This window comes from Dermacentor silvarum, chromosome 2, assembly GCF_013339745.2.
Source record: "Dermacentor silvarum isolate Dsil-2018 chromosome 2, BIME_Dsil_1.4, whole genome shotgun sequence".
Classification (NCBI taxonomy): Eukaryota; Metazoa; Arthropoda; class Arachnida; order Ixodida; family Ixodidae; genus Dermacentor; species Dermacentor silvarum.
The window spans coordinates 161,477,209-161,504,605 of NC_051155.1; the positions used below are offsets into that span (position 1 = coordinate 161,477,209).

Sequence of the window (27,397 nt, forward strand, 5' to 3'; positions counted from 1 at the left end):
ATTCGTGCGCGGTCGCTAAGGAGAGGTATGGCGCGCCGCCGTGAGCGCCATCTCGTTTCTATAAAACAAACTGCTCCGCGAAAAGGGTCAATAGACTGTGCGTGTTCGTGCCCGCTCTCCCACTGCGGCGCATGCGCGCAGCCCTGCCGGCCTCTGCCGCTGAATCTCTCTGCGCTCTCGCCCGCCTCTCCCCGAACAGGGTCGACAACGGCGTTTAGTCGTTCCGTCACGTAGCCAGCGTTTTGACAGCGGTTGTGGGCGGTCACACAAACAACGCGCACAACTGTCGTCGACGGCGGTGGCGTTTTGCCCGCGTTCGCACCGAACGCGCGCGGCGTTGATGACGTGTTTATGAAGCACGTGTCAACCTTTGCCGTACACCCTATGGCGGTGTACCATAGCGACCGTAAGGCCATGGTCCCTGTGGTCACTAAATAAATGAAAACCGCCGGATCATATATCTTTCTGATTCTTTAATAGTTCAAATAACCAATTACATCATCACATCTTAATAGTCATAATTGGAAATACATAATTCCCATCATAGTACAGCTTCCCTGGTCTTCCATCTCCACCCCAGTGGAAGGGCTGACAGTTTTTTTTTTTTAATTTGGTGCAACAGAAGATAGAAAAAAACTATGTATCGCTACGCAGTATGGCTAAAAACATGTTCACACTTCGTCGTCGTCAACCACCCCTCTTTCCGTAAGTGTGACGTGTGACGTGGTCTTCCGGCTAACGTCGGCACCGGTATAGGAGAAGGCAAGGAAGAAATATCGCTTGCGGTCGCTAGTCGAGGCAGTGTGTGTCAACGTTTGCAGTGAAGCTCGCTTCCTGGTAGCATGACAATGCGACACTTCGATTTCTCCTATCGTCTCTTAAATAAACTAATTTGGAAAATTCTTGAGGTAGGACATACGCTCCCTTTACGGCTCCCTACAACTTCGAGTGTCTAACTAAAATTTGAAATTGTGTCAGGTGAGGGGACATGGCGCAGCTGGGAACGGTGCTTTGATCTTCATTGCAAACTGCTTAGAAGTCATTGCTCATGATTCTTTGTAGGACGGCTATACTACCGCACATCTGCGTCCGGCTAATAGTTAAGACTAACTGAATGTGAAATATGTGAATCGCACTTAAAAAAGTTCGCTAGTTTATGTTCTGATTTGGAGGTAATTTGGGAGAGCCTAGAGGGTATATGCGACCCGAACGCATTTTCTTTGATATTGCAGGCTTGGACAAGAGAAAACTGTCGGCGAAGATGCTCGTGTCGCTTTACCCCAGGGTAAGGAACTTGATTTTCAGCGGTGCTTTTAGCTTTTTCACACTTCACTCGTGCATCTCATGTCGTCATTCGATACAATGACAGGATGAGTCCACGCAGTGCATCCTACTGCATGCTACTACTGCAGTTTACACGCTTCGCTTATGATACGGCTAGTGGGGTCCTATTGTGTAATCTTGAAATTGTACTCGTTTCATGGTGTGCCCGCTGTGGTCGAAGGTGGTGGGCGCGAATCGGCATCCCTCTGTGTTGCTGCTCGAGTATCTTCACGCCATTTCTAGACCCTACTTGTCGAACGTTGGGGCTCTGTAGCGGAGCGACCGTCAAATTTATGCAACATATTTCACGCATGTAAGCCTTGTAACTCCCGAGTTTGATTATTTGTACCTGCTTCGGCCGAGATAGCTCTCTTAAACGCGACCACTCCCGCTCGGATCGACAAACGTACTGCCGAGATATGGCTCTCTGATCGAACGCCGAGTGAGGCTAGATTGCGCTCCGATTGCGTCATGCGTGGAGCGACATGGGCGCTATCTGTGCGCGAGTCTCGTGCATGATCGAGTAATGACCTCTTTCCTCTACTCAATGATACGAACGGAAGGCGCCTATAGGAAGTATGTTTGCATGCAAATACATAGCCTATGATAGCATAACGCGTTTTCGTAGCATGCGGTTTTAGTTACCGATCCACTAAGCTGACCGAACTGAAAGACGTTTCAAGTCAGAAAAGCAGTTTTCAACAGAGTGTCATGTGCGTCTCCTCGTTTTCAGATTCCAAAGACTGCCGCCGTGCTGCTGGACTTCTTCATCAAGCGCGAAAGCAAGGTGTCTCTGATGCGCGAGCCGCTGTCGCACTTCTGCCAGGAACAGGTGGTTCTCCACGCGCAAGAGTGCCTGCTCAAACTCAACAAGCAAGTCATCACGTACCAGGACATCCGCGATATGGTCGAGAATTTGGTCGGCCTCCACAACATGGTAACGATATGTACCGCATCTCCATCGATATATGCCGCGCCTAAATCTTTTACCTATAGCGATGAACGACAACCATAAAGTCGTGCTTTTTGTATCACCTGAGAAGTGCGTTCAAAGTTACCTCCAAAGTTTTCAAGCGAAGCTTGTAATAAGGCACAGATTTCGGTGGCGTCCGTGTACGCAAAAACTATCATCATCAGCATTGGGTCGAGCGTTGTCTTCTTCCGCAGCCGGCTCGTTGGCGCCCCTCGGGTAGCGCTCGTGCCACTGCATGCTCCCGCGTTCGTCGTCGTCGTCTTCCACAGCTGGCTGTGTTGCCGCTCATCATTCCAGCTTAGAATTTCACTTCTATTCTGTCGTCGTAATGGGGAGGCCACGTTTACGAGGGTATTGAGCCAATTTTCATTGTCTTACGCAACGGACATATTTAATTTTGAAACAATTTCGAAGAATCGCAAGCGGCAATGGCGGGCGAATACTGCTAATTAAGCCACCTAGCAAATTAGAGACATCGAACGCAAGCGACAACGTCGGACTGCGGGCATACCGTCAGTGACGTCGTTCTCTCCGTCGCAGCCGTCACATCTTGGTTAATTTAGGTGCACCCAGGGCTAGCTTCGCTTACCTCCAGTTTCCGGTAGGGGAAGGGTTGGTAAGGTTTTCCGAAGAAACCTGCCGCAGATAGGCAAAACAAGATTATGTAGGCTGTCTTGTTTGGCAAGGCGGGCGCAGTTGACGTATACATTTCATCAAGGTGTAAGTTGTGCAAATTTAATACAATTCAATGACCAATAGTTAATATGTTAATTGACGTTTTTGTTATGGTATTTTTATATGTATAATGAAGTTAAACGCGCTTTTGGGGCGTCGAAGATAATGTGAATGTAATGTGATTCCATTTAGCCAACTACGCTGCCTTCATTATGCAAGACGGGGTTCCATACTTTCTGAGGTGTTTTTTTATTATATACGTGAAGAAACAGGGCAAGGAACCTTTTGCTGACGAAAACTCTCAATTATCTTCAACACCGTTCCTTGCGCAGTGTATAAAGAAAAATACGGAAATTGCGAAAGAACTCGGGGCCACCGTACGCAAGCTGACTATCATCGTGGGCGAGGTTGCGACATCCTTGGAGAAGATCGCCGAAGTGCCCATCACGGATTGGATGGCCATCGGTGACGCTATTGTCAACAAGCTTGAACTGGTAGGCATCCTACATGTTTTACTGGAAACCATGAGCGCGTTGTTTGGCGTGGTCTGAAAAACGTTCTTGCATAGAAACATTCGCAAGTGCTCCTTAGAAAAATCGCTGAAAGTGTATAAGGAAGATTAGTTCTCGCCCTGTACCTGATTAAGCAATCGATCGTCTCATGCGCTGAGTACGCCGGTTTACGTCAGGTTACCGAAACTAACGGTGCTTGTTCGGTACCTAGAAAGGAAGACTTCAGGGAACTTCGAGTTCCGAGTGCAGCCTAGTGGCTGCAGGTTGGTTCAGGTGTTCCTCTTTAGCGAGAAAGCTGTGGCGTTTGCTAATATATATATATATATATATATATATATATATATATATATATATATAGAGAGAGAGAGAGAGAGAGAGAGAGAGAGAGAGTGAGAGAGAGAGAGAGATAGATATAGACAGGAGGGGTACTCTCCTCCCATAATGGCCACTATAATGTTTTTTGCCGAACGAACGGAAACAAAGTTTGTGCGGAATTTATTTTCATGTTGACATACCGTACAATACCGTGCATGCGTAGAGGTCAATTGGAGCCGATTGGAGGCCTATTGAAGCCATGCCCACACGATGGAATGGATGGCCGATTCAATCCACAGACTACCATGACTTGGCCGTGCTGCAAGAAATCGTGCAGCTAGCAGCTTGTCTGTGGTGGGATTAGGCCCCATCTGAGCTACGTAATTATTACCCGCCGGTTGAATGGGGAATCCGTTCCATAGTGTAAATCGCGCTGAAGCAGATGTAAATAAGTTTTTAATTATAATTTTAGTTTTCGATCGCAGAACATAGCAGCCGCGAGCTGGGAGCAGTCGGTAGAATGCCTTTTCTCACAAATATTTTAAGATTAATGGAATGAACAGCTCTGACATTAAGTCTAGTGGGTTAGATCACTGGCAGAAGTATAAGGCGACGCTGACCACATAAACGAAAGGAAAAAAAAATTAACACATTTTACCTCCAGGAGGCTTGTACATGATGAAGCGACGACACAAGCGCGAGGGGTTGAGCTTTCATGCATAACTAAGCCGTTGCACATTAAACGGAAATAAAGATTTTCTGTAGTCCCGTTCAACGTGGAAGCAGTTGTCTGGATTAGCAAACATTCTAGGTGAAGGCGCGGGGCGTTTGATTTCGTTCATTGTTTACAACACGGGCCCACAACTCCCAGTCGGTGCCATGGTCTGTCGATGCAGGGCACATTTACGATAAAAAAAGAAAAAAAAAAACTACCTTCTAGCGGTACCAACGGACATTCTGCATCGACAGTGCGTGACATCTACTTTAGTGGTGCACAACGCAAGGATTCCTTTCCTTCGACTGTATACATTTTAGTCACCCGTCGCAGGGAGGTGCGGCAGTGAGGCTTGCAGTTATGCTAGCCAATGATGGATATACAAATAATGGAAAATAAGAATTCTTTTTCAATACGGCCCCTAGCTGGGCCTGTATAATGTAAGGATTCCATAAATGTACCGTATTTGCACAAATACCGTACATAAACAAAACCGCACAGAAACAACAACCGCGTTCTATTCGTGTCACGTACGAACCCCCGAATATGACGTGCTTGTTGTTACTTTATTGTTTTTCTGGGGCTTCAAACTGCAGTGAGTGATACCACTAGGCGCCACCGCGATCGCTACCGCGTACGTAGCCGTGTTTTTAAACACACAATCGAACACCACCGTGCACTGTTCGACTGTGTCTCGGTCACATCTGGAGTGCAGCCTGTCCAATAACCTTGGTTTCATGGAGGACTACCCCGCCCACGCCGACAATCACAATGACGTCATCAGGGACAATGAGTGAATTGTCCGTGCGCTTGTCCTTTCACTGAATTAACGCGATAGCGTTTAGGGCCCCGTGCCGCAGAAAATCCGGCCTCGGCAATCGCCGTGTGATCGCGGGTGGCGGAGAAAATCATCCAACCACATCGACCGCGCAGGCCCTCCATGTGGTGCAAAGTTTTGGTGCACAAAAATTGAATTTCTCACAATGAAATCCGTCAGAAAAATGATAAAGTACGACTTTACCATTCGACGTTGGATTCGCCGTCGGATTGTAGTTTGAATGTACGATAAAACCTAATTCTGCTACGAGGAAACTCAAACACAAACCCCTTCTCCAGCATTTCTACCAGACCTGCGCGCGTCGGGGCGATAGCAAACAATTTATAAAATAATAAAAAAAGGTGCTAGGGCCGTCACATTTTAATATAAGACCGCTTATATTGCCCCTGGAAAAACGCCTTTCCAGCAATGCATTTCAGTTTAAAAGTGCAGCCGACTTTAAGGGGATTGGTGTAAGCTTGGTGTTTGTAAGCTCGCTTTCCCGTGTTCAGTGTTGCAGTGAATGAAGCCTACTTGCCGTATGCGAACGATGCGATGCGAACGGGTCCCGATAACGCTATCGCGTTCTGCTCTTAAAGGCGAAGCTTAAGCGTCCTCCAAATTTTTTTCGACGACAGTTCACAGTTTTCTTATTTCTCTTTTTACGTGCCAAGCTACGATTTGATTATGAGGCATGCCGTAGTGGGAGACTTCGGTTTAATATTGACCACCTGGGATACTTAACGTGTCCCGAATGCACGGAACACAGACACTTTTGCATTTTGCCCCCATCAAAAGGAAGTTCGCAGTAACGATGAATAAAGCACCTTGCGGACCTTTGCATTTTTCATTTCATTTATTTTAATTTCTTTCTTTTATTGAGCATTCTTTTTCACGTTATAATTCGCGTTATAATCGTAATACATACTAGCCTTTCTTTTTCTGAGAGACCGAAAGTCCCCCCTCGTGTTGTTGGGTTATTTACGTGCAAATACGGTAGTATTTGTCCATAATTTTACGGTGTGTGCCTTTGTAAACAGTAGAGTAATGTTAGTTTAAAATGTGATTTAAAGTATTCGTAATGATAACCTCGGCTCTTGTAGGAGTGCGAATATTCAAAGCTTTCGAATAACGAAGCGAATAGTGTCCGTCTTTGAATCAAATACTCACTATTCATAAATGCAAATATATTTCGAATACCTTTCGGATATTTCTAAACATCAACTGCGCCCAATTAAACAAAATTCGAGCAAAATTTGGCAAAATTTTCACCCAATCACTCCACCAATGATCCACGTGTTTCCATCACGCGGGTTGTGGAAATTGACAGCACACCTTCTGAGTGAGCTTCTGACTTGAGAATATCCAAAATGCTAAACATAGACTACTTGTTCTGATGCTGCTTATCTTTTGTACCTCATAACCTAATAAATTACGATTTAAAAAACAATGGCATAAACATGAACTATAAAGCAGAGACAATGGAGGAGCAGTTATTACACCGTCATTATCTTTTAACGCCTTGCTTCTGTTAATTGCAATCTACTAGAAGCACGTACGAACGTCACGAAGCCATGCAGAAGATTAAGGCTATCGCTCTGTCCCGTTTAGTATCATCTTAGCATCCTTGTCAGAATATTGACACGCGTACTTTTTTATCAGGTGGCCGCATTCCACCGGCTAACAAATACTGAAAGCTATCGTTCAGCGCAAGACGCGCCTTGCCGTATCGCAACTTTCTCGAATGTTATTGCTGGTTCTACCTGTTATCTACGTTTTCGCCGAACTCTCTGTAACCCTACGTAAATTTAAGAACGCGCTCTTAAACGTTCCCTCGACAGAACGCGTTCGTAAATTTGTTATTATTTTGGTTATTAAATGTACGTGCAAGCCGCCCCAGATTGCATGCGCGATGCGAGCAATGTTGTACTTTCTAGAAGGCATGCAGGTGCGGGGTAGTACTATTTCGTCACTACAACGGGGACCATATTCTGCCTGTTGTTTCCTTCGCAGCTGAATCCACCTAAACCACTTCCATTCGCTACGTTTATTCCGCGGATGCGCGACTTCAAGAACCTGAAGATGCTCGGAGCTGGCGGCTTTGGGTACGTTTGCACATGACACTGTTGCGTTTTTATTCTCGGCTTATACACTCCGTGCACAGCCCGTGTGTCAGAGATGTGACTTTGCCACCAAGACACGTGCACGCAAACCCCGACGCCGGTCTGCAGAATGTAAAAGTGTTCGTGTCCAAATAACATGTATAACGTTTGTGACAGCAGACTCTGTTGTCATAAACGAGAAGAATCGGAGGATGAGAAGAAGGGCTAGAACTATTTACTTGTTATCTGTAACTATATCAGACAATGAAGCCAAGAAAAATGCCATCATCATCATCAGCCTATTTCTTTTTTTTTATGCCCACTGCACGACGAAGGCCTCTCCCAGCGATCTCCAATAATCCCTGTCTTATACTAGCTGCCAACTTGCGCCTGCAAATTTCCTAATTTCATCACCCCACCCAATTTTATACCGTGTTCGACTGCGCTTCTCTTACATTGGCACCCATTCTGTAACTCTAATGACCCACAGGTTATCTGCCCTACGCATTACATGTCCTGCCCAGCTCCTATTTTTTTCTCTTAATGTGAACTAGAATATCAGCTATCCCCGTTTGCTATCTCATCCGCACCGCTCTCTTCCTGTTTGTTAATGTCACACCTAACATGTTTAGTTCTGTCGCTCTTTGCGCGATCCTTAACTTGTCCTCGAGCTTCATTGCTAACTTCCAAGCTTCTTACCCATATGTTAAAATTAAGGGGTTTTACGTGCCAAAACCACGATCTGATTATGAGGCACGCCGTTGTGGGGGACTCCGGAAATTTGGACCACCCGGGGTTCTTTAACGTGCACCTAAATCTAATTACACGGGTGTTTTCGCATTTCGCCCCCATCGAAATGCGGCCGCCGTGGCCGGGATTCGATCCCGCGACCTTGTGCTCAGCAGCCCAACCCCATAGCCATTGAGTAACCACGGCGGGTCCCCATATGTTAATGCCGGTAGAATGCAATTATAATGCTTTTCTTTTCAACGACAGTGGTAAGCTTCCAGTAAGGATTTGATAATGCCCGACGTATGCACTCCAACCCATTTTTCTTCTTCTGTAAGTTTCCTTCTCATCAGGGTCCCCTGTGAGTAATTGACCAAGATAAAGGTACTCCTTTACAGACTCTAGAGGCTGACTGGCGATCCTGAATTTTTGTTCCCTTGCCATGCTATTGAACATTATCTTTGTCTTCTGAATATTAATCTTCAACCCTACTCTTACACTTTCTCAGTTAAAGTCCTCAACCATTAGCTGTAATTCGTCCCCATTGTTGCTGAATAAGACACGGTCATCTGCAAACCGAAGGTTGTTGAGATATTCGCCGTTGATCCTCACTTCCAAGCCTACCCAATCTAAGAGCTTGAATACTTCTTCTAAGCATGCAGTGAATAGGATTGGAGAGATTGTCTCTAATTGCCTGACCACTTTTTTGATAGGTAACTTTCTACTTTTCTTGTGGAGAACCAAGGGAGCTGTGGAATCCTTGTAGATGTTCGCCAAGATATTCACGTATGCCTCCTTTGCTTCTTGATTACGCAATGCCTCCATGGCTGTTGGTATCTCTACTGAATGTTTTTGAACGTATCTCTACTAAGATTATGAAATGCCTATTCATAATCTATGAAAGCCTTATAAAGAGGTTGATTGTACTCCGCAGGTTTCTCAATTTCCTGATTGATGACGTGAGCGTGATCTATTGTAGAATATTCCTTCCTGAAGCCAACCTGCTTTCTTGGTTGATTGAAGTCAGGTGTTGCTCTGATTCTATTGAAATTTATCTTCACGAATATTTTATACAATACTGAAATCGAGCTAGTGGGTCTTTAGTTCAATTTTTTAACGTATCCCTTCTTATGGAAGAAAAATGTAGGCAACTTTATTAGAAATGTAACTTGACGTTCTTTTACCGATCAATTATTCACATTTTAGTGATTCAATTGCCATGTAGGTTTTATTTGTAAAATTTACCAGGTATTTTTAGAAACGAATGCAATTGTTTGCCCGAAGCTCCCTTTACATAGTTCTCTTTACATTGCCCGACTTGATTGATTTATTGGATTTAATGTTCCGAAGCAACAGTGCAGGTATGTGACACACCTTAGTGGTGAACTCCAGGTAAATTCTAATAAGCAGCCTGCAGTCGTATAACGTGCACGTAAATATTAGCAAACAAGAGCTTTTGCATTTCGCCCGAGTCAAAGTCTGACTACCATATCGAACCTATACAGCTCCATGCTCATTCCTGTCTTTCAATGGTTGCTGGTATTTGAAAGTACAAAATAAAATAGAGCAAAAACAAAATTGAAAAAAAAAAGAAGTTGAGAACTTCGCCTTTGCTCGCCTGTCCTCGACATTAAGCGTAAACCACACTGCTACGTCAGCGATTTTGTTCTGAGGATTAACAGCTGTCGTTGCACCTGCTGTAATATGGGCCAGCTCCAATAATCGATTAAAACATTCACGTTCTAGTTCTTGGTGCCCAATATGTGTACAATGTTAGTTGAATACACCATTAAGAGGTCTGCACTCTAGGAGCTCACCACTCACACAAACGAGGAGCGCCGTCATTTTTGTGACATCAGTCAAATATGTCGCATTATATGCCTTAGCTCAAACTTCATGTCACATGCAATTGTTCCCACGCAGTGGCACACTTTGAAGTTGTGCTCGCAATCACTCAAACTGGTCCTGCGCGTAGATAATTGGCTTTTATGTTATGCTCCTACCAGTCTTGTACACATTACAGGAAAAACCGATTACAATTACAATTACTTCTTTCGAAAATGTATTTGAATATGTTAACCAATTACTGCCCCACGCAAGTAACTGAGCAATTACTAGAGAGTAATCGATTACTTCACCGATACTTTCCACCCTATAATTTTATTAACATTGCACAAATGCCGTAACTAGAACGAGCTGTCTTGTTGTGTCAGTGCGTCCTTTGCAGATCTTCACACTTTCTCTTCATCAAGAACTGCTTTTCAAAAGTTCCTTCGGTAATCTTCCCTCGTTTTCTTATGAAGATATCTGCAACGACACTGTAAATTCGCTCTATGTGTGCGCTGGAGAGAACAGTTGAAGTTTATTTACCACATAAGTACACTGATGTACATAAGCGGTGGAGATGGCGGGCTATGTTGGCTGTGTTGTAATATACGAAAACCTTTTTCACACGACTGGCTACTCAAAATGCCGCAGTGCTCGGGTCTGTGTCCACTGTAAAGCGTAGCGCTTCATTATTGCTGGGGCTAGATGAAGGTACTCCCGATAGGGCCAGTGAAAACGCAAAACTTGTCCGTAGGTAATTCTCTGGTATCAACGGTCGAAGTGGCCATCGCGCTGTCAAGCCACAGGAACGCCGTTAAAATTTGGCGGCCAACATCTCGTGGATGTACACACTGTGCCCTAAACTGGTTATTTATTTAGACTTAATCGACTAATTGTAACAGGTGCCAGCAAACGTTTGCGTTCCCTGAAAAGGTGGCCAAATGTGTAATTGTAATGTAATTTAATCTAAAGCTGTATATTATTCAGGCCCTAAGTTACTGTTCGTGGGCTACAATCAAAAATAGGTGTACTATATGAGTCACGTAAATATCAAAGAAACAGAAACATATGCACTTTATTACCAACGACTTGTATCTATGTCAGATAAGTCATACACTGCACTAAGCGAAAAATTGAGCAGCAGCTCTTACCGCCGATAAAGGCCTCCTAAAGGCGCTTCCACGAGAGATATAAATTCATTATTGGAAAAACGCTCAGAGGTCGGACTTCCAAGAGAGGTCCGCAAACCTGAAAGCCTGCCATGTTGAGGTAACGAGGCGTGGCTGCAGGACGGTGATCGTGGGAAGGAGGTAACCCATGTACAAGTTTTCATCCATTTAGACACTGTAGTTTCCACCATATTGAAGTGCTTAAAGCTGCGTCGCCTGTTATCGATTGTTTTGTCAAAAATGTAAGTGGTCACAGGTAATTGGTTACTGAAAAAAAAGTAATTGAACTCCAGTGAGCGTTACCGAGCCGACAATGTAACCCTTAAATTACAAAATTACCAAAAATGTAATTGATTACAAGTAATTATTTACATGTAATTCGTTGCGTACAAGTCTCGCTCCTACGCATCCACCGCACAATCGATATTCGGATGTTCGAAAGCGGATGTCGACAGAAAAGCTGTCAGATCCCACGCCCTGTGGGAATCGATGTTATGCTAAGCAGTGCGTGGGGAGCCAACCAAGTTAACGAAACGACTATGAGAGCACCAAGATGTAGGCGGCTCTTTGATTACCTACATGACATGCATGTCATGACATTCATGTCATGAATCCTCAGGAGTCCCTTTAGCTACACCTAAAAGAGCTACACCTAAAAGATGATGATGATGATGATGAAAAGAGCTTAAGTTGAAAGCCTTAGTCATGCTCATGACTATGACTTCTACCATCATCCTTTAGTGTTTCCTTCATTTAGTACCCACGTCCGAACCAATTTCAGTGTTTTAGGGGCGAAGCTCCTTATGGCGGCACCCGTTCCGTCCCCGTCGTAGTAGTAGTAGTAGTAGTGTGTAACCAGTCTGAGAAAAATGAGAAAAAAATTCCGAAGTTGTGTCCGTAGCGCGGAATCGAACCAGGGACCCCTCGCTTCCGAGCGCGCGGCGTTAGCCCACTACGCCACGAAGCGGACATGGACAAACGCACCACGATGGCTATAAATACCCAACATTAACGAAAGGCCGCGTTTCTAGCGCGTTTCTAACGCGTTTGGGCTAGCGCGTTACGGCCCGTGTAAGAAGCTGGTGTAAGACGCTGTGGCCTCTCCACCTTACCTTCAACGCGTTTCGAACGCGCTGCCCAAAGCGGTGGCAAGTCAAGTTCAAGTCGAGGAGCGTTTATGAATACGGGGGGGGGGGGGGGGGGGGTATACTCTCTCAGCAGTCATGTGATGGCGTCGGCAAACGCGGTGCACGTTCCGGCATGTGTAAATGGCTGCGTAAGACGCTGTGGCCGCTCCCCCTTACTAGAGAGTACTGCACGTTTCTAACGCGTTTGTGCTAGCGTCCCCTTAAGCGGGAGATCCGATGATTCCCTCCGGAGCTTCGCCCACTCATCATCATTCACCTCGTGGATCTGCTGTCATTTTTTTAGTGTTAGTTTTTTCGTTGAGCCATTGTCATGTTTGCTCAGTCATGGTCATGCCTATGACTTCTAACATCATCATTTAGTGTTTCCTTCACTTTGCACATACGTCAGAACCCATTCCAGTGGCTTTTGAGTGTTAATCTTTTTTCACTGAGTCACTGACGTTTTTTTCTGATGACTATGATTTCTACCATCATCCTTTAGTGTTTCCGTCACTTAGTGCCCACGTCCGAACCAATGCCAGTGGTTTTTGAGTGTTAATCTTTTTTTCGCTGAGTCATTGTCATTTTTGCCGAGTCATGCTCATGACTATGCCTTCTACAAGTAGGCTGTAGTGTTTCCTTCACTTTGTACCCCCGTCCGAACCTATTTCAGTGGTTTTTAAGTGTTCATCTTTTTTGCTGAGTCATTGTCATTTTTGTTGAGTCATCCTCATGACCATGACTTCTACCATCATCCCTTAGTGTTTTCTTCCCTCAGTACCCACGTCAGAACCCATTTGAGTGGTTCTTGAGTGTGATACGTCTTTGTCGTTTTGGCTGAGTCATGCTCATAACTATGACTTCTACCATCATCCTTTAGTGTTTCCTTCACTTAGTGCCCACTTCCGAACCCATTTCAGTGGCTTTTGAGTGTTAATATTTTTTCCCTGAGTCATTGTCTTTTTGCTGAGTCATGCTCATAACTATGATTTCTACCATCATAATTGAGTGTTTCCTTCCTTTAGTGCCCACGTCCGAACTAATTCCAGTGGTTTTTGAGTGTTAATCTTTTTTCACTGAGTCGTAATTTTTGCTGAGTCATGCTCATGACTGATTTATTCCAGCATCCTTTAGTGTTTCCTTCACTTGGTACCCACGTCGGAACCCATTTCAGTGTTTTTTGAGTGTTAAGGTTTTTCGCTGGGTCATTGTCATGACCTACATGACACACATGTCATGACATTTGTCATGACAGATCACTTATGTTCGTCATACACTCCTGTCATACTATGCCACTTTTAGTACCTACCAAATTAAGGAGACGACCATGAGAGCACCAAGACATAGGCGGCTGTTTCATGACCTACATGACACGACATTTAGGTCATGACATTTAATTTATGTTCATCATACTCTGGTCAATTTATGTTCGTCATATACTCTGGGCATGCCAATTTTGGCACATACCAAGGTAACGAAACGACCATGAGAGCACAAAGTCGTAGGCGGCTAGATAGATAGATACTGTCAAAGTAGCAAATGTTCGCCAAGAAATGCTTCGCATTAAAAAAAAAAAAACATGTGGTTGATCCCTCTTATATAGGAATCGGTATAGAACACGAAAGTGAAACGTGTCTTCACAGAAGTAGTGTAATGTTTATTGCACATTGATATATAATGTCTATTGGTGTTTTGTGGCTAAAGCGCCCTTAGGCGTTGATGCACCCACGCTGACGCCTGGTGGCACGTCTCCTCCATCACGACTACCAACGTCGATGACCATGAGCAACCGTCGTGCATATGGAAGCTGCACTACGCTGCACACGCTAGCACAACGCGAAAGACGAAGCACGTAACTGACACACTAATACAACGCGCAAGACAAAGCACGTAACTGAATCGTCACCGAGTCAAATCAGCGCATACAGCGCGTCGTAATTGCAGCTTCCGCGATCAACTTCAGAAACATTTTCAGAGCTAATTGCGGAGGCCACGCTCCGCTGTGCTGAGTACGGTGAACGCCACCTAGGTGGCGTTGGTAGTGCTTCTTGATGCCAGCGTCCCTTCGAATGCTGGCATCGAGGCGTCGTAGTGCTGAGACCACCGAAGCGTTCACTGTCGGCGCGCGTTAGTGTCATAATGCAGTACTTCTCTTTTCTGCTCGTAGGCGGCGGCACCGCCCCGAGCAAGAGCGCGGGTACACGGAGGAGTGTTAGATATATAAGGCGCGTCTGTGTAGCTCTCTGCAAATGCGTTTGTGGCGCAATGGGTTAAACGCTCGGCGATCTATCGTCGCGGACCGAGAGGTCGTGGGTTCGATTTCCAAATTTTGCATGTTTGTGGAACTTTTTCTTCTGGTTTCTTTCTTTGTAATATGTTCTATGACGTATTTCCGTGACGGAAATACGTCAGTGAAGTCTTGGTGGACCCCGGCATAAAACACTTTCGTGTTAAAATTTAGCATTGATGGCAGCATACGTTTCCTCTACAGTGAGTTTTTTTGTATATTGCAAACTTACTAAGGATCTTTCAGAATGTAGAGCCAGCAATGTCTCCAAGCCGGATTCGCACTCCGCAGGGCCGTGTACCTGGTCACCTACCGTCCTGCCAACTTGGTAGTGACGGTGAAGCTTGTGAACACGGACCGGTTCAGCAGACACAAGCAGGCCGCCATGGACAAGGTTGTCGCGTCCGTCATCAGGAACCCGTTCCTTGTCAAGTACTACTGCTGTTTCTGCGTCAAGGTGAATCCAGACGACCGCATCACTCGTCGGTAGATCGCTGGGAACGCAATATAAGTCATAATAAAAAAACTCTGTCCTCCTCAAGCTACTTTGCGAACGATCAATGATGACATTTCTCTACACATGCGCCACATGATTCACAGGTAATAAAAAAACCACAGCCATTCCACTCTGTGAATGCGGGCTACCAGCGGAGCTGTTCTTCGGCAGTACGCACTACACGCGGCCTCCCCATACCAGCGCACGCAACATACTAACTGCCTATTCAGTCCTCTGCACAGGCGCAGAAATGTGGCACGTGGCTTGTTAGGAACCACCTGTCACACCAAATTATTGATGCGCACATGCGCGCTACGGCCATTAGCGCTCCCTCGGCACAGCCAAACCGAGCAGCTGGCTAAGTCAGGAGCTGGGGTAGCCGTCCAAACCGCATCACGTTCACGCTTCGCGACATCTCGAACGTTACCAGTCACCATCAACTATTTCTCGAACCCCACTCTCTGTCGCACACCGCACAAGTGAATCTGAAATGTCTGTCCAGAAAGTCCCTCTGGAATTTCGCGTACGCACCCTAGTGCTCGTGCATGCAATTTACTGACGTGGTACCTGCGTCGCTTCGCCGCATTCTCCACTTCGCAGCACCCGTATTCCTGTCGAGTCCGCCACTGCTACTCGCCGCCTGTTTCCTAGCTTTACCCTTGTTACGCCAGGTGTCAGTACGTGCCTTATTGGTTTGCTCTGCCTCCTCATAGAGGGCAGCGTTATGTAGTATTAGGTGGTTTCTTAGCATTCCTCTTCCTACGCCAGGTGTCAGCACACTTCTTACTGATTTACTTTGCCTCCTCATAGAGGGCGTGGGAGTTTTGAGGCACGGACATTGAAAAATCTATAGGAGGGTAGACATATACAGCTTCGCTGTAATAATGCTGTTGTATCGCTGGTCGTATACAAGCCCTTTAGCTAGGACTTGCACGTATCTAATACATGCACACGCCCGCTAAATCAAGACTGTGGCGCTCTCAGATCTTCAAATAATCCTCAACAGCTTGTCTCAACAGCTTGACTGGTGTACTATGTGCCGCATCGCGTGCATATACAGGTCTGTAGTCGACCCCAAACGCTCCTTCCATCGCGTATGCTTTTCAACGTACCTCTTCGGCTCACTGGTCATCCTTAGTTCCCACTCTTTCCACTCGTCCTATGTGATCCGCTTGTTCAATGCTGCTTCACGTTGTGTGGCCGTCGCACTAGTTGAGCATCTGGCAGCTTTTGTCTACTCCACATCACACGTTGTCGAAGACATATGCTGTAAAACCTCGTTAATACGTAGTCGACGGGGAGCGTGCATCAGGTGCGCTCCAAGCGATGTACTAATTAACCGACAATGGCAGATTGAGCGGCTATAGACTTACCAGCCAGAAAACAAAAACTACGTCTTAATTCTCACTCAAACATACATGCAGACAAGTTTTATTTGCTAGCAGGCGGCGAAAAAAAATCTGATTTTCACTTGCCGCCATGGCTGCCTTGCAGCAACGACGACATCCTCAAACTCAGCAAGGCCGTGAGCCAATTTCTCCATCAGGCCCCACTTCACCGCAATAACGATGGCGGTAACGCACACACGCGTGGCGTCGGCTACGGAAGGGTCATCATCCACTTAGTTTTAAACCGCAGCTTCGTAGCTTTAGTACCTTCCCGCAAAAATGGGCAAAAGTAGAACCAGAATTCTAAATATTTCTTAATTTAGGTCGCATTATTAGGAAAACTAATAAAGGTACATGAATGAAATTTTGCGTCCTAAATGGAAATGCCTTGAACTAAGCTTTCTCCAAAATTTAGCTTCCTTGACCATGTAGTTGTCGGGCTGTATACAACAGAAGATTGCGATATTTGGCAATTTTCAAAAGCAAATTATCCAAAAAATAAAAACTCAACATTATTTTGCTGCGTCTAAGAAATAGATAAATATGTCCTAAAGCTACAGAGCAAGCCGCAATGCAGTACATGCGGTAGTTGCTTCTAAATATGGTCACAACTGAGACACAGTTCGCAAAAACCATGTATCTCATGCTTGTTCTTGAACATTTATTTCCAAACCACATTAATCAATTTATTTATATTATATATAGTTGGAATCTACAAGAATTAAGCTTTTTTATGGTATATACGACAATTTTATATCCTAAGTAGAAGCGCCGCCACGATTGCTCAAAAAGTACTGAAAACGGGGGGCTCGTGCCGCCGGAGTGGGACCGCCACCTTAAGCACGGACACTTAAGCACTTATGAGTAGTGAATGCGAAAGCATTAATGTCTAATTGGATGCCGTTGTGCGGTCCTTCGAGTTATGATCTCCTCGCGGACAAGCGAGCGCGTTGAGATGCTTGGCCAACGCCTCCTAGATAGCACAGGGCCGGTGAATTTCGATCCGTGACGTCATGCCACCTTGCCCGACTGCCATATTGAATGTAATGGGGACGCTCTCGAGTAAGCCGCGACGATTTTGACGTCACCGCTTTCGTCACGCAAGGCTTGGCAATGGGAATTTCGGTCCAAGTAATATGATGTCATCAAGCATACTGCACAGGCCTATCTAGAAGGCGCTGTTTAGCCCAGTGGGTAAGACACTCGGCCTCTAGGCGTGGGGTCGTAGGTTCGAAATTTCGCTACCGCCAACGTTCTTCCTTTTGAAGTTATTGTTTTTTTTATATTTTAATTTATGTGTAGCGATTACCGAGGCGAAGTTCGAACGCAAGTGAGAGCTTGCGCGGACAAAGAACGCGCGGATAACACAGGCTTGCGAGGGTGACGTAGCGTGGCGGCGATTCCCTCTCTCCTCGCGTAACACCTGGCTCGCCAGCGCGTGCGCCCTTTCGCCCGCTATACGCCGTCGAGGCGCGCATGTGACGTGTCGTCGCAGCCAATCGGAATTTAGGTGCCGTTTCACTGCAAAGACGCCGGATTTTTCGCTTCATGTTCCGTTTGATGCTTTCGCATCAATAATATTGCGCAAATATTTCTTTATTTAACAATTTTGATATACATTGTACTGTATTACACCTTGTCCGAACTTCGTTCGCAGACGTACGCATGACATATATTACATATTTGCGCACAGATAACATTACATCAGAGTGCAATGGCGCACATTCAGCATGCTCTTTTTGTCTACAATGAGGTATATCAATCTGCATCTGAGGTAGGTTACATTTTAATTTTTTTCTGTAGATGTTGCTCCCCAAACCCGTTCGACTTTCCACCTAGCTCTAGAAAACAATGTTAATTATTTTCTTGCCTAAACATATTTTCTTTTTTGCTCGAAAGTAGATTGTGGACTGGTTTTGAAGGCACCCATCAAAAAAACAGCAGTGACCTGACGGTTATTCTGGCTAAAGCTCGAGCTTGCATCACGGCAGGAGGCGTACGTGACCATCATGGAGTACATCGCTGGCTTGGACCTGATGCGCGTTGTGACCAAGGAGGATTTCTTGGAGATCGAGGCGGTGCGCATCATCATGGCGCAACTGATCCTCGCGCTTGAGCACATGCACTTGCGCGGTTTCCTCCACCGGGATGTCAAGGTGTCCAAGTGAGTGGCTGCTCGTGCTTTCGGGCCAGTGTGTCCAACCGCCGACGGTGGGGCGAACTTATGAGTTGCCTAGCACAGCATGAGATCGTCTCTACCTGGCCGTAGAGATTTTGTAATATCTGCACGGATGTGCCGCGCTTTCAACGGGGCACTTGCTTGGAAAAGCCTACCAATAAACCAATATGGCGGTCGTGAACCCACGCTGCAGTGGAAATTTGATTCAGTGCTTGGAAACATTCCTACTGTTGGGATGGCGCAGCAATTTTCAGGCTGCTTAGCTCGCAATTTCTTAGGCTGTGAGTGAAAGTGCTGCCTTAAAATGAGGCATACTGAAAACGTGATCATGCAGGTTAATGTTAAAATGTTCTCTTGGCCGTTGTGGTTCTCGAAACACACTTTATTTCTCGCGACTGCATATAGGGACTTGGTGAACGCATGCGTTAAACTGTCTTTTCCAGCATGCTCATTTTGCCGGGCGGGCGAGTGAAAGTCATCGACTTCGACACAACTAAAGTGTGCAATGGTCACTGTGAGTGTCGCCTCTTTTCCTTTTACTTACCTAAATGCTTTAATAAATGTTGGTGGTTTCGCATTACCTGGTATTTTATGTCACAACAACAAAAGAAAACTGCCCATGTTTGCTTTCAGGTCACCAAATATTTACGTCAATCTCTTAGTAGGCCATGTATTATGCCGTTCTCTTAGTAGGTCATGCATTATGCCGTTCTCTTAGTAGGTCATGTATTATGCCGTTCTCTTAGTAGGCCATGTATTATGCCGTTCTCTGAGTAGGTCATGTATTATGCCGTTCTCTTAGTAGACCATGTATTATGCCGGAACGAGTATCCCTGACCATTATATATTGCAAATCTCACATGCCCTGATGCTATACTTAGTGAGTGTAATGTTATAGTGTCATGGGGTCCTGCCGTTCGATAATTATCCATTGATATCTTTGTGAACTTTCTCTCTCTTTGTCATGATTGTACTATAACGACATCATGGTCCGATACCGCTATCAACCCCTTACGCCATTGATCGACTGACGCCGAGTTTTTGTTTTTATTTAACGAACAAAAGGTGACACTGGCGCTAGACGCTATGAAATGTGCCACTTTCTCTGTTATGTATTAGTAGCTATCTCTAAATCATAGGAGGAATTTCTAGTATTCTTACATGTCCTAATGCAGCGAATGGAGTGGTGTGTGATTTCCACCTTTGATATGTTTCTGAACTTGAACAGTGGTCTCATGACAAGTTCTGCGGATTTACGTTTACGTGGTCTGTTTTTATGAATTATGGTATTCACTTTACTTGCACAATCCCAAGGTGTGCATGACTGATTCATCTGCAATGATCAATGCATGCACAATCGCGCAGTCACCAAGCGTTTCCTGAGGGGCTACTTTCGGAGAACTCCTTTCGAATTCCACGACGGCGAGTCGGCCGGCACCATACCGTACATGGCTCCGGAAATTCTCAAAAGGAGACCGTATGGTACGTCCTACGTTCTGCAGCGAATAGCGAATTGAATTGTTTTGAAATAAATAGTTATTGTGCTTGCCACTTGTCTACCGCAAAACACGTTACTCTGCATTGTTTCGTTCTCATTTCTTTCGCGAGGTTAGCGATACATGATATTCGCCCTCCGACTGCATACGAGCCAAAGGCACACACAAGCCTTACGCGTTCGGTGGGGAGGTGTTCTTTTCTGGGTTCTATTTGCACAAAATGTGCAGTCAGTGGTCCTTCACTGTGCGCAGGTCGCGCTGCCGACTGGTGGTCAGCGGGCGTCGTCATGTACAAGTTGATGACCGGCCGGGTGCCATTCCGCGGAAAGTCCAAGCAGCTTCTTCGCGAACGCATCATCACGTCGCCGCTAAAGTGGCCTCGCGCCGATGAGCATCCACACTCGGCGACGACGCCGGCCAAAGACATGACGTACCGAATGCTCAAGAAGAACCCCGTGGAACGTCTCGGCTCGCGCAACTACAGCGACTTGAAGACGCACCCGTTCTTCGACAAGTTCGACTGGCAGGTGCTTTACAACAAGACGGACTTGTGCCACATACCGAGCATCGCCGAAATTATGAACACCGACGCCGAAAAAGACCGCAAGAGTGCGGACCCCGAGGACAAGCGCAAGCACCAGCAGATCGAGGAAATGACCGACGTCAACGCCGAAAGCCAGAAACCGTTGCTTTGCTACGCTTCGCCTAGCTTCAAGAAACTCATGCTCAAGGTACGTAGATACCCATTGTCAATCGCGAGTAAGCCATGTTGAAGCTAATTTTGCCTTGAGCATAATGTCACCGTTGTATATATGCTCAGCTATAAATTTCGAAAACTTGCCTTCGTGTATGCGCAAATACTCATGCAAGCGTTGCTCACGCGAAGCTGGCTGTTCTTAGTTTGGAAGCTATAGCGCCTTGGGACACTCGGGCACAACTCGAAGAATATCTTTTTTTTTGTAAGTTTTATAAAATGCAGGAGGTTGTAGAAGGAAGTTGTAGTCGCTCTCAGGGGTTGGGCATCTCCGGTGGTCTTTCGCGCTCTAGTAATCGGCAACAATAACCAGAGCGGGAAAGCACCAACAAAATTAAGCACTGTCCTGCGAGCCGAGAAGTGACATGGAATTCGTGTTTTCACCCAGGTAAAGTCGAGCAAGAGCGCTATCAAGGTGTCCGAATCCTTCATGGAGACCAGCGGCCAGAGCTCCGAAGCCATCGACTATCAGGCGAACTCTCCCACGTCCATGAGCAGAACTGTAGCTCTGAGCAGTAAGTGCGCTCACGAAACGCCCTTTCGTGTAGTCGCACTGGTACTGTTAATTTTTCGCTCATACAGGAGCACACCTTCCGATCGACAATTTTACGATTGACAGCTTAGAATATGTTCCGGGATTGCCTCAGACTTCAACGAATGAACCATATACCGTAAAAACCGGACTATAGGTCGAACCTGAATATAGGTCGACCCCCCCACTAACCAATTCTAAAAATGAAAAAAATCGTTTTCAATGGCAAAAGTACCGAAAGACGCCCTTACCTTTAAACAAATGCGACTCAGCCGGTTGCAAAATGGTGACAGTATTTATTTAAATGCTGCTTCGTGCCGTGATGACAAGGTGCTGACAAATACGCAGGTTGGAAGTTGCACGATACGAAGCCCACGGCAACCTGGCGGGTTGCCGTGGGCTTCCGCGTACTCAATCGCCTTTTTCTTGAAGGCGACGGTGAATAGCCGTCGGCTTCCGCTCATTTCCAAACAAAATGTGAAAAAGCAGCCTGAATGCGATGGCGAAGGCGGCTGTTTACTTCATCTGCCCATTTGCAAGACTTCCCTAGTTTTTCCGCCAATGTCCGGTATATAAGACGAGGGTCGACTATTCGCAATGGCTTTTTGAAAAAAAGTTCGACCTATATTCCGGTTTTTACGGAACCACTTTTATTGATGCGCATCACCAAAATGATGCGCATCACTTTTGGTGATGCGCACCGTATTTTATGTAGATCGTTGGTTTGGTACGGTTAGATAAGTACTTCTGGACATGACTACGTGGCCGACCATTTCTGCAGGACTAATATGCCATGCGACAGATCACTGGACATCACGACGATCTTGAACGAGCGCTCGTTTGTTGCAGGCGTGGAAGGCAAAGACGGCGGGTCCACCGAGAAGGTGGATCTCATGCTTTACCGGAAGAAGAAGTACATGAAGTTCTGGGGCTTCGGTTTCTCGCTGCGGCGGGTCCAAGGAGAGGAAGCGAGCTTCACCTACGTGGACGTGAGTCGCAGTGTGCCTATTAGTCTGCCTTTCAATCTGGCGCGGTAGTTGGTATAGACGGCCACGAGAGCACGGCACAGGCGTCTTGCACCTGAACGCGTGCCCTGACGGTTCTTAAACGACGACGAGTATGTCATGTGCTGTATATATCAAAAATAAAAGGAAGCTAATCACGTGATGGCAAAGTTGCAAGACCATTCTGTTGTGTCGTCGTTGTTCCAAAGCTCTAGTCAGTAGAGAGACCTGTCCTGTATTTTGTACCTGTGCGCTCCGACATGTTGATCGATCATGCAGAGTGACTTCCCTGCCCCGGGTGCTAAAGCATAAAACATCGCTTTATTTTTTGTGTGTATACGTGTTTGTGTTTCCTCTTTAGGAAAGTGTAGCGAAGAGAGACGCTAGTGGGTCCAGCTCTAGTCTGCCCAGACGCTAGTGGGTCCAGCGCTTTGGCTCGCAACGGCGCTCGTGCTTGAAAGCCGTGTCTCGTTTGGCTGTCGACGCTGCGCTGCTCCGATCTCTAATAAACATGAAATGTAAGACTATCTTAGCCAGAACGTAAGAGTCAATTTACAGTTGTTTTGGAATGAATAACTGTAAACAATCATCAGCCATTACAGTCTGTAAAGGTGGATGACCAGCGAAGCTGTTTAGCACACGACGCAGAGGTGACACAGAATTTTGATCAAATGTATGAAAACACTTTGTCTTGAGCGCCTGGCGACGGTCATCGCGACGAAAGGCGCACACACACATTTAGTAGTTAGTGATCGGTGGTCATTATTTGTCTTGGTCGGCGGCTCATATCTTCACCGGTGATTGCCACCGGCTGCCGCCGGTTGCATTCTCGCATCTGTTCTCGCCGTCGCTATTTGTAGGCGTGCTGCTCCTCGTAAGTGCGCGCTATACGTGGCCTCCCCATTACCACGAGACAAGAGAAATGAAATTCAAAATGGAGAACGGCAGCTCGTCTTGCCGACAACGCACGATGGTGCCGCCGCCTCGGGAGAGCGGAAGGAAACTAGACACGCACGAGCTAGGAACGACGAAAAGAGAGGGTGCATGGTGTGAACGTAGACATGGCCGACGCGGACCGCACAGCCGTATATCTTCGAGAAATATTTCTTGTTTACCAGAAAAGTCTACTGATCTTGAAAATAGTGACCAATTGATAGCTAATTTGCTCAGAATATATATCCAAGTGATGAGACGTATAAGGTTTTGCTTAGAATGAAGCGATTTTACACCAAATGTTGCACCCAAGTTTTTGCTAACGGAGTTACACAGCTTTGCTGTAAAAAGTCCTTGCTCTTTGATGGCTGTTATCGTCAACCCTTTAGTTTGTGCTGTGGCCGCTTTTCCGGCGATACAGAAACAATTCTCGTCGCATTTATGCAGGCAGTTTTGTCACAAGAATAAAGTTTTTTTTTTCGCCCTCTCAGTTAGAGATGTGTATTTTTCGTATGTCATGATATAAGCAGGACACCTCGTGAGTCTAGCTCATTCGTTAGACAGCGTATTTCGGGGAATGTACTAAAGAATATCAAAGAATAAGGAACATATGAGATGATTTAATTCAACAATGTCCTCGAGATTGCTTTTATCACTGCGATATACATTGCAATAGGATTCGAAGTATTTATTAGACAAGATATACTAAAAATTACTAACAAACCGGAATTTATTCCCCCAGAGAACATAAAAACGTCAGCTTTTTCATCATTTAGGGTTACGAGCTTTTCAAATGACGGGACATTAATTTCTCGCATTAGGATCGGTGGTCTTGCTCTTTCGGTTAAACTTCTATTAGTCTACTTTTTATAATTACTTTTTATAATTACATATAGTACTGCAGTAAACCATTTTAATGCGACTGCTGCTTCATTAAATTAATCTTAGAAAATCGCTTATGTATATCACCGTTCTCTCTCTCTCACACACACACACACACACACACACACACACACACACACACACACACACACACACACACACACACACACACACACACACACACACACACACACACACACACACACACACACACACACACACACACACACACACACACACACACACACACACACACACACACACACACACACACACACACACACACACACACACACGCACACACGCACGCACGCACGCACGCGCACACACACACACACACACACACACACACACACACACACACACACACACACACACACACACACACACACACACACACACACACGCACACGCACGCACGCACGCACGCACGCACGCACGCACACGCACGCACGCACGCACGCACGCACGCACGCACGCACGCACGCACATATTAGCTGCAAGCGTTGAAGAGAATCGCCTCCAAGAAAGGTGAAGGGAAATCAAAATCCTCTTACGCTAGCATTGTTCGTAAGATAAAAAAGTCTCGCCAATCCTGATGCTGGACATACCGAAGAAGGCGAGCGACCACAGGCAGAGAGCTCTCACGAAAGGAAATCATAGTGAATACGGGCGCAGTACCCGTATTCACAAAAGGTCTTAGCGTAGAATTGTTCGTTATAACAACTTTTTAGCGAAAACCGCGGGCCAATACCGAACAGCTCTTGCGAATGAAAACCTTTGTGAATTCGGCACCAGGTGTAGATGTTCTGGGCGTTATATACTAACAGAAAAAACTGAGCACGCACCGAGGGCCTGTGCAAGATCTTCCGTGTGTACTGTTGCACTTTCGTGCGTGTAATTCTTGATTACGCGCTATGCCCATGCCTTGTCTGATTTTGCAACGTCTTGAAAAAAAAAAAGATCATTCCGATGCATTATTCCGGAGAAAAATACTGAACTGCGCAGATTTTTGTCAATAGGTAATCATCACAGCTGGGAAACTTTTGCCAGGCCCGTACGCACGCGCTGCAGGTTTAGCACATGAACGCTCTAACTGCAGGGGAAATAAGTGTGCCTTAAATGGCGGGCTCACCTGTCTCGAGGCAATTCAGAGTTGTGTGATTTTCATTGGTGAGGCGTTGAGTCCCCTGAGATGTGCAATACAAGCGACAGCAAGGAGTATACTAACGAGAATGGCTGAAAGTAATATTGAAAGAACTTCTTCCTGTACCACTGAATACAGACCGGCACTCGGCCAAAATTAAAAGAAAAAGCGGCCTTCAGTCGTGCTACAATATTTTTGCAGGTGCCGATAAGTGCACGTGCAGGTGTAAAACGCTGCAGATTTGCGCGAAAGTGCTCTAAGTATTTTACTTACGTACGAACGCACGTACGAGCGTTCACACGGAAAGCTTGTGCTTTTGAAATCCGTAGCGGTGACGACATGTCTTTTGTGAGCCGACTCAAATTTCTGAAAACAAAGGAAAGCACTCGATATGATACGGGATTCTTTAACGCTATTCCGCTGTTTATACTTAGCCGCTGCGCCTATATCTTCGGAATGTGGGCACCGATTTTACCATAGCAGCTTTCTCGGCTATGCGGATGTAGTTTCCCATTCGAACTACCGACGCGCTAATTGGATCCTGTAGAAAAGGCCTTCTGGCTGGCATATCGCTGCTCCACGCTTTTGGTCGCGCGAAAGCTGACGTGTGCCACTCTTTCTGTGCCGGTGGCTAGACGGTGACCAAGGGCTCGCCTGCCGACATGTCCAAGGTGCTGCCGCTGGACTTTATACTGCACGTGAACGGTGTCCCGGTTACGGATGCACCGCTAGCCCGGATCAAGAAGATCATCAGCGATGCCGGCGACCAGATGGTGCTGTCGGTGTTGTCTTCGAGTCCCTACCGGCTGCTCACCAGCCGTCGAGACATGCTGGGCTTCATGCGCAGTATACCCCGGGAATCCGCCGTCGTTAAGGCCGCCAGGCTCGGCTGCTTCGGTGGGAAGCCATACGGCATCGATATCCTCGACGTCGACGTCGCAGACGACAAGCTGAAGCAGTTGGCCAAGTGCTTCATGCTACTGGTGAGGTTCGAAGGATGCGTCCCGCATAGAATAGTTTTGAAGCATTGGATGGCGGCGTTGAAGCAATGTTGCGTTGAAGTATATGTTGCAGTTGCAAGTGTGTGATTACAGCTTTACTTCGTCGGTATTTACGGCATGTTTTTGTAGCATGGCTGAGTCACTCTGACGTCAACGACCATTTTGTTAAAATCACGTGACCTGTTACGTCACAATTCTTTCCTATATGTACTTCGTTCCAACCGCAATAAACGTTGTTCGTCACCCGACTGCCGGCCCGCTTACAGTTTTTCATTAAGTATATGGAACGCAGTCTGATCTTGTTAGCGAAAACCCGGAGAAGAAATAATTTAACGGTCTGTTACGCTTGACGCCAGACTTGCCATGTTGAGTTCACTGCATGGCTGACGTCATGCAGCTGAGCACAAGATTGTAGGTTCGATTCCCATCTGCGACCACAGCTTTTTGATGGCAGCAGAATGTAATAACGATTGTGCGCGAAGGAATGCGTGTAGGTTGAAGAAATCCCAGTAGACAAATTATCTGGAGCATTCCATTGCGGTGCCACTTACGGCCCTTGCGTTTGATTTGGGACTTTCATTATACCTCACTACTTAATCAACCCTTAGGTTTTAGGCGTGGCTTAAGATAACCGCCCAAATAGGCTATTTTATATATAGTGGCGTTTTGCAGGTGTCTCTTTAGCGCTTTTACACTTTTTTTACACACATATATGCGCGTCATTCGTCTTCTAGTACGCAGACGTGGTCAGTTCCAACAACAAGGCGGTCTTCCCGGGTGACGTGCTGTTCGAAATCGACGGCGCATCGGTGGATGGCATGTCGCGGCCACAGGTTGATCACCTCCTGAGCGCCGGCAAACCCGAAGTCACGCTCTCGGTGGTTCCTCTGTCGCCAATGCGCAAGAAGCGGTGCCTGATTATCTCCAAGATAAACGAGACAGGCATGTCCGACACCAACGTTGCGTCCAGGTCTACGGCTGCCGATATAGACTGATTGCTCCACTTCTGCCCCA

The 27,397-nt window shown here is 46.2% G+C and overlaps 1 protein-coding gene across 1 annotated transcript in view; it reads left to right on the forward strand.

Moving 5' to 3' along the window:
• Positions 1-1,256: 1,256 nt before the first annotated feature.
• The window catches only part of LOC119441978 (microtubule-associated serine/threonine-protein kinase 3), a 71,264-nt gene continuing 45,123 nt past the window's right edge, over positions 1,257-27,397 (forward strand). Inside the window, exons 1-11 of the mRNA XM_037706661.2 lie at positions 1,257-1,285; positions 2,057-2,260; positions 3,304-3,465; positions 7,344-7,435; positions 14,863-15,028; positions 18,447-18,619; positions 19,078-19,148; positions 20,000-20,116; positions 20,383-20,861; positions 21,273-21,399; positions 22,266-22,405. Of these exons, the coding sequence (XP_037562589.2) occupies positions 1,262-1,285; positions 2,057-2,260; positions 3,304-3,465; positions 7,344-7,435; positions 14,863-15,028; positions 18,447-18,619; positions 19,078-19,148; positions 20,000-20,116; positions 20,383-20,861; positions 21,273-21,399; positions 22,266-22,405 (1,755 nt within the window). The 5' untranslated portion in view covers positions 1,257-1,261. The remainder of the gene's footprint in view (positions 1,286-2,056; positions 2,261-3,303; positions 3,466-7,343; positions 7,436-14,862; positions 15,029-18,446; positions 18,620-19,077; positions 19,149-19,999; positions 20,117-20,382; positions 20,862-21,272; positions 21,400-22,265; positions 22,406-27,397) is intronic.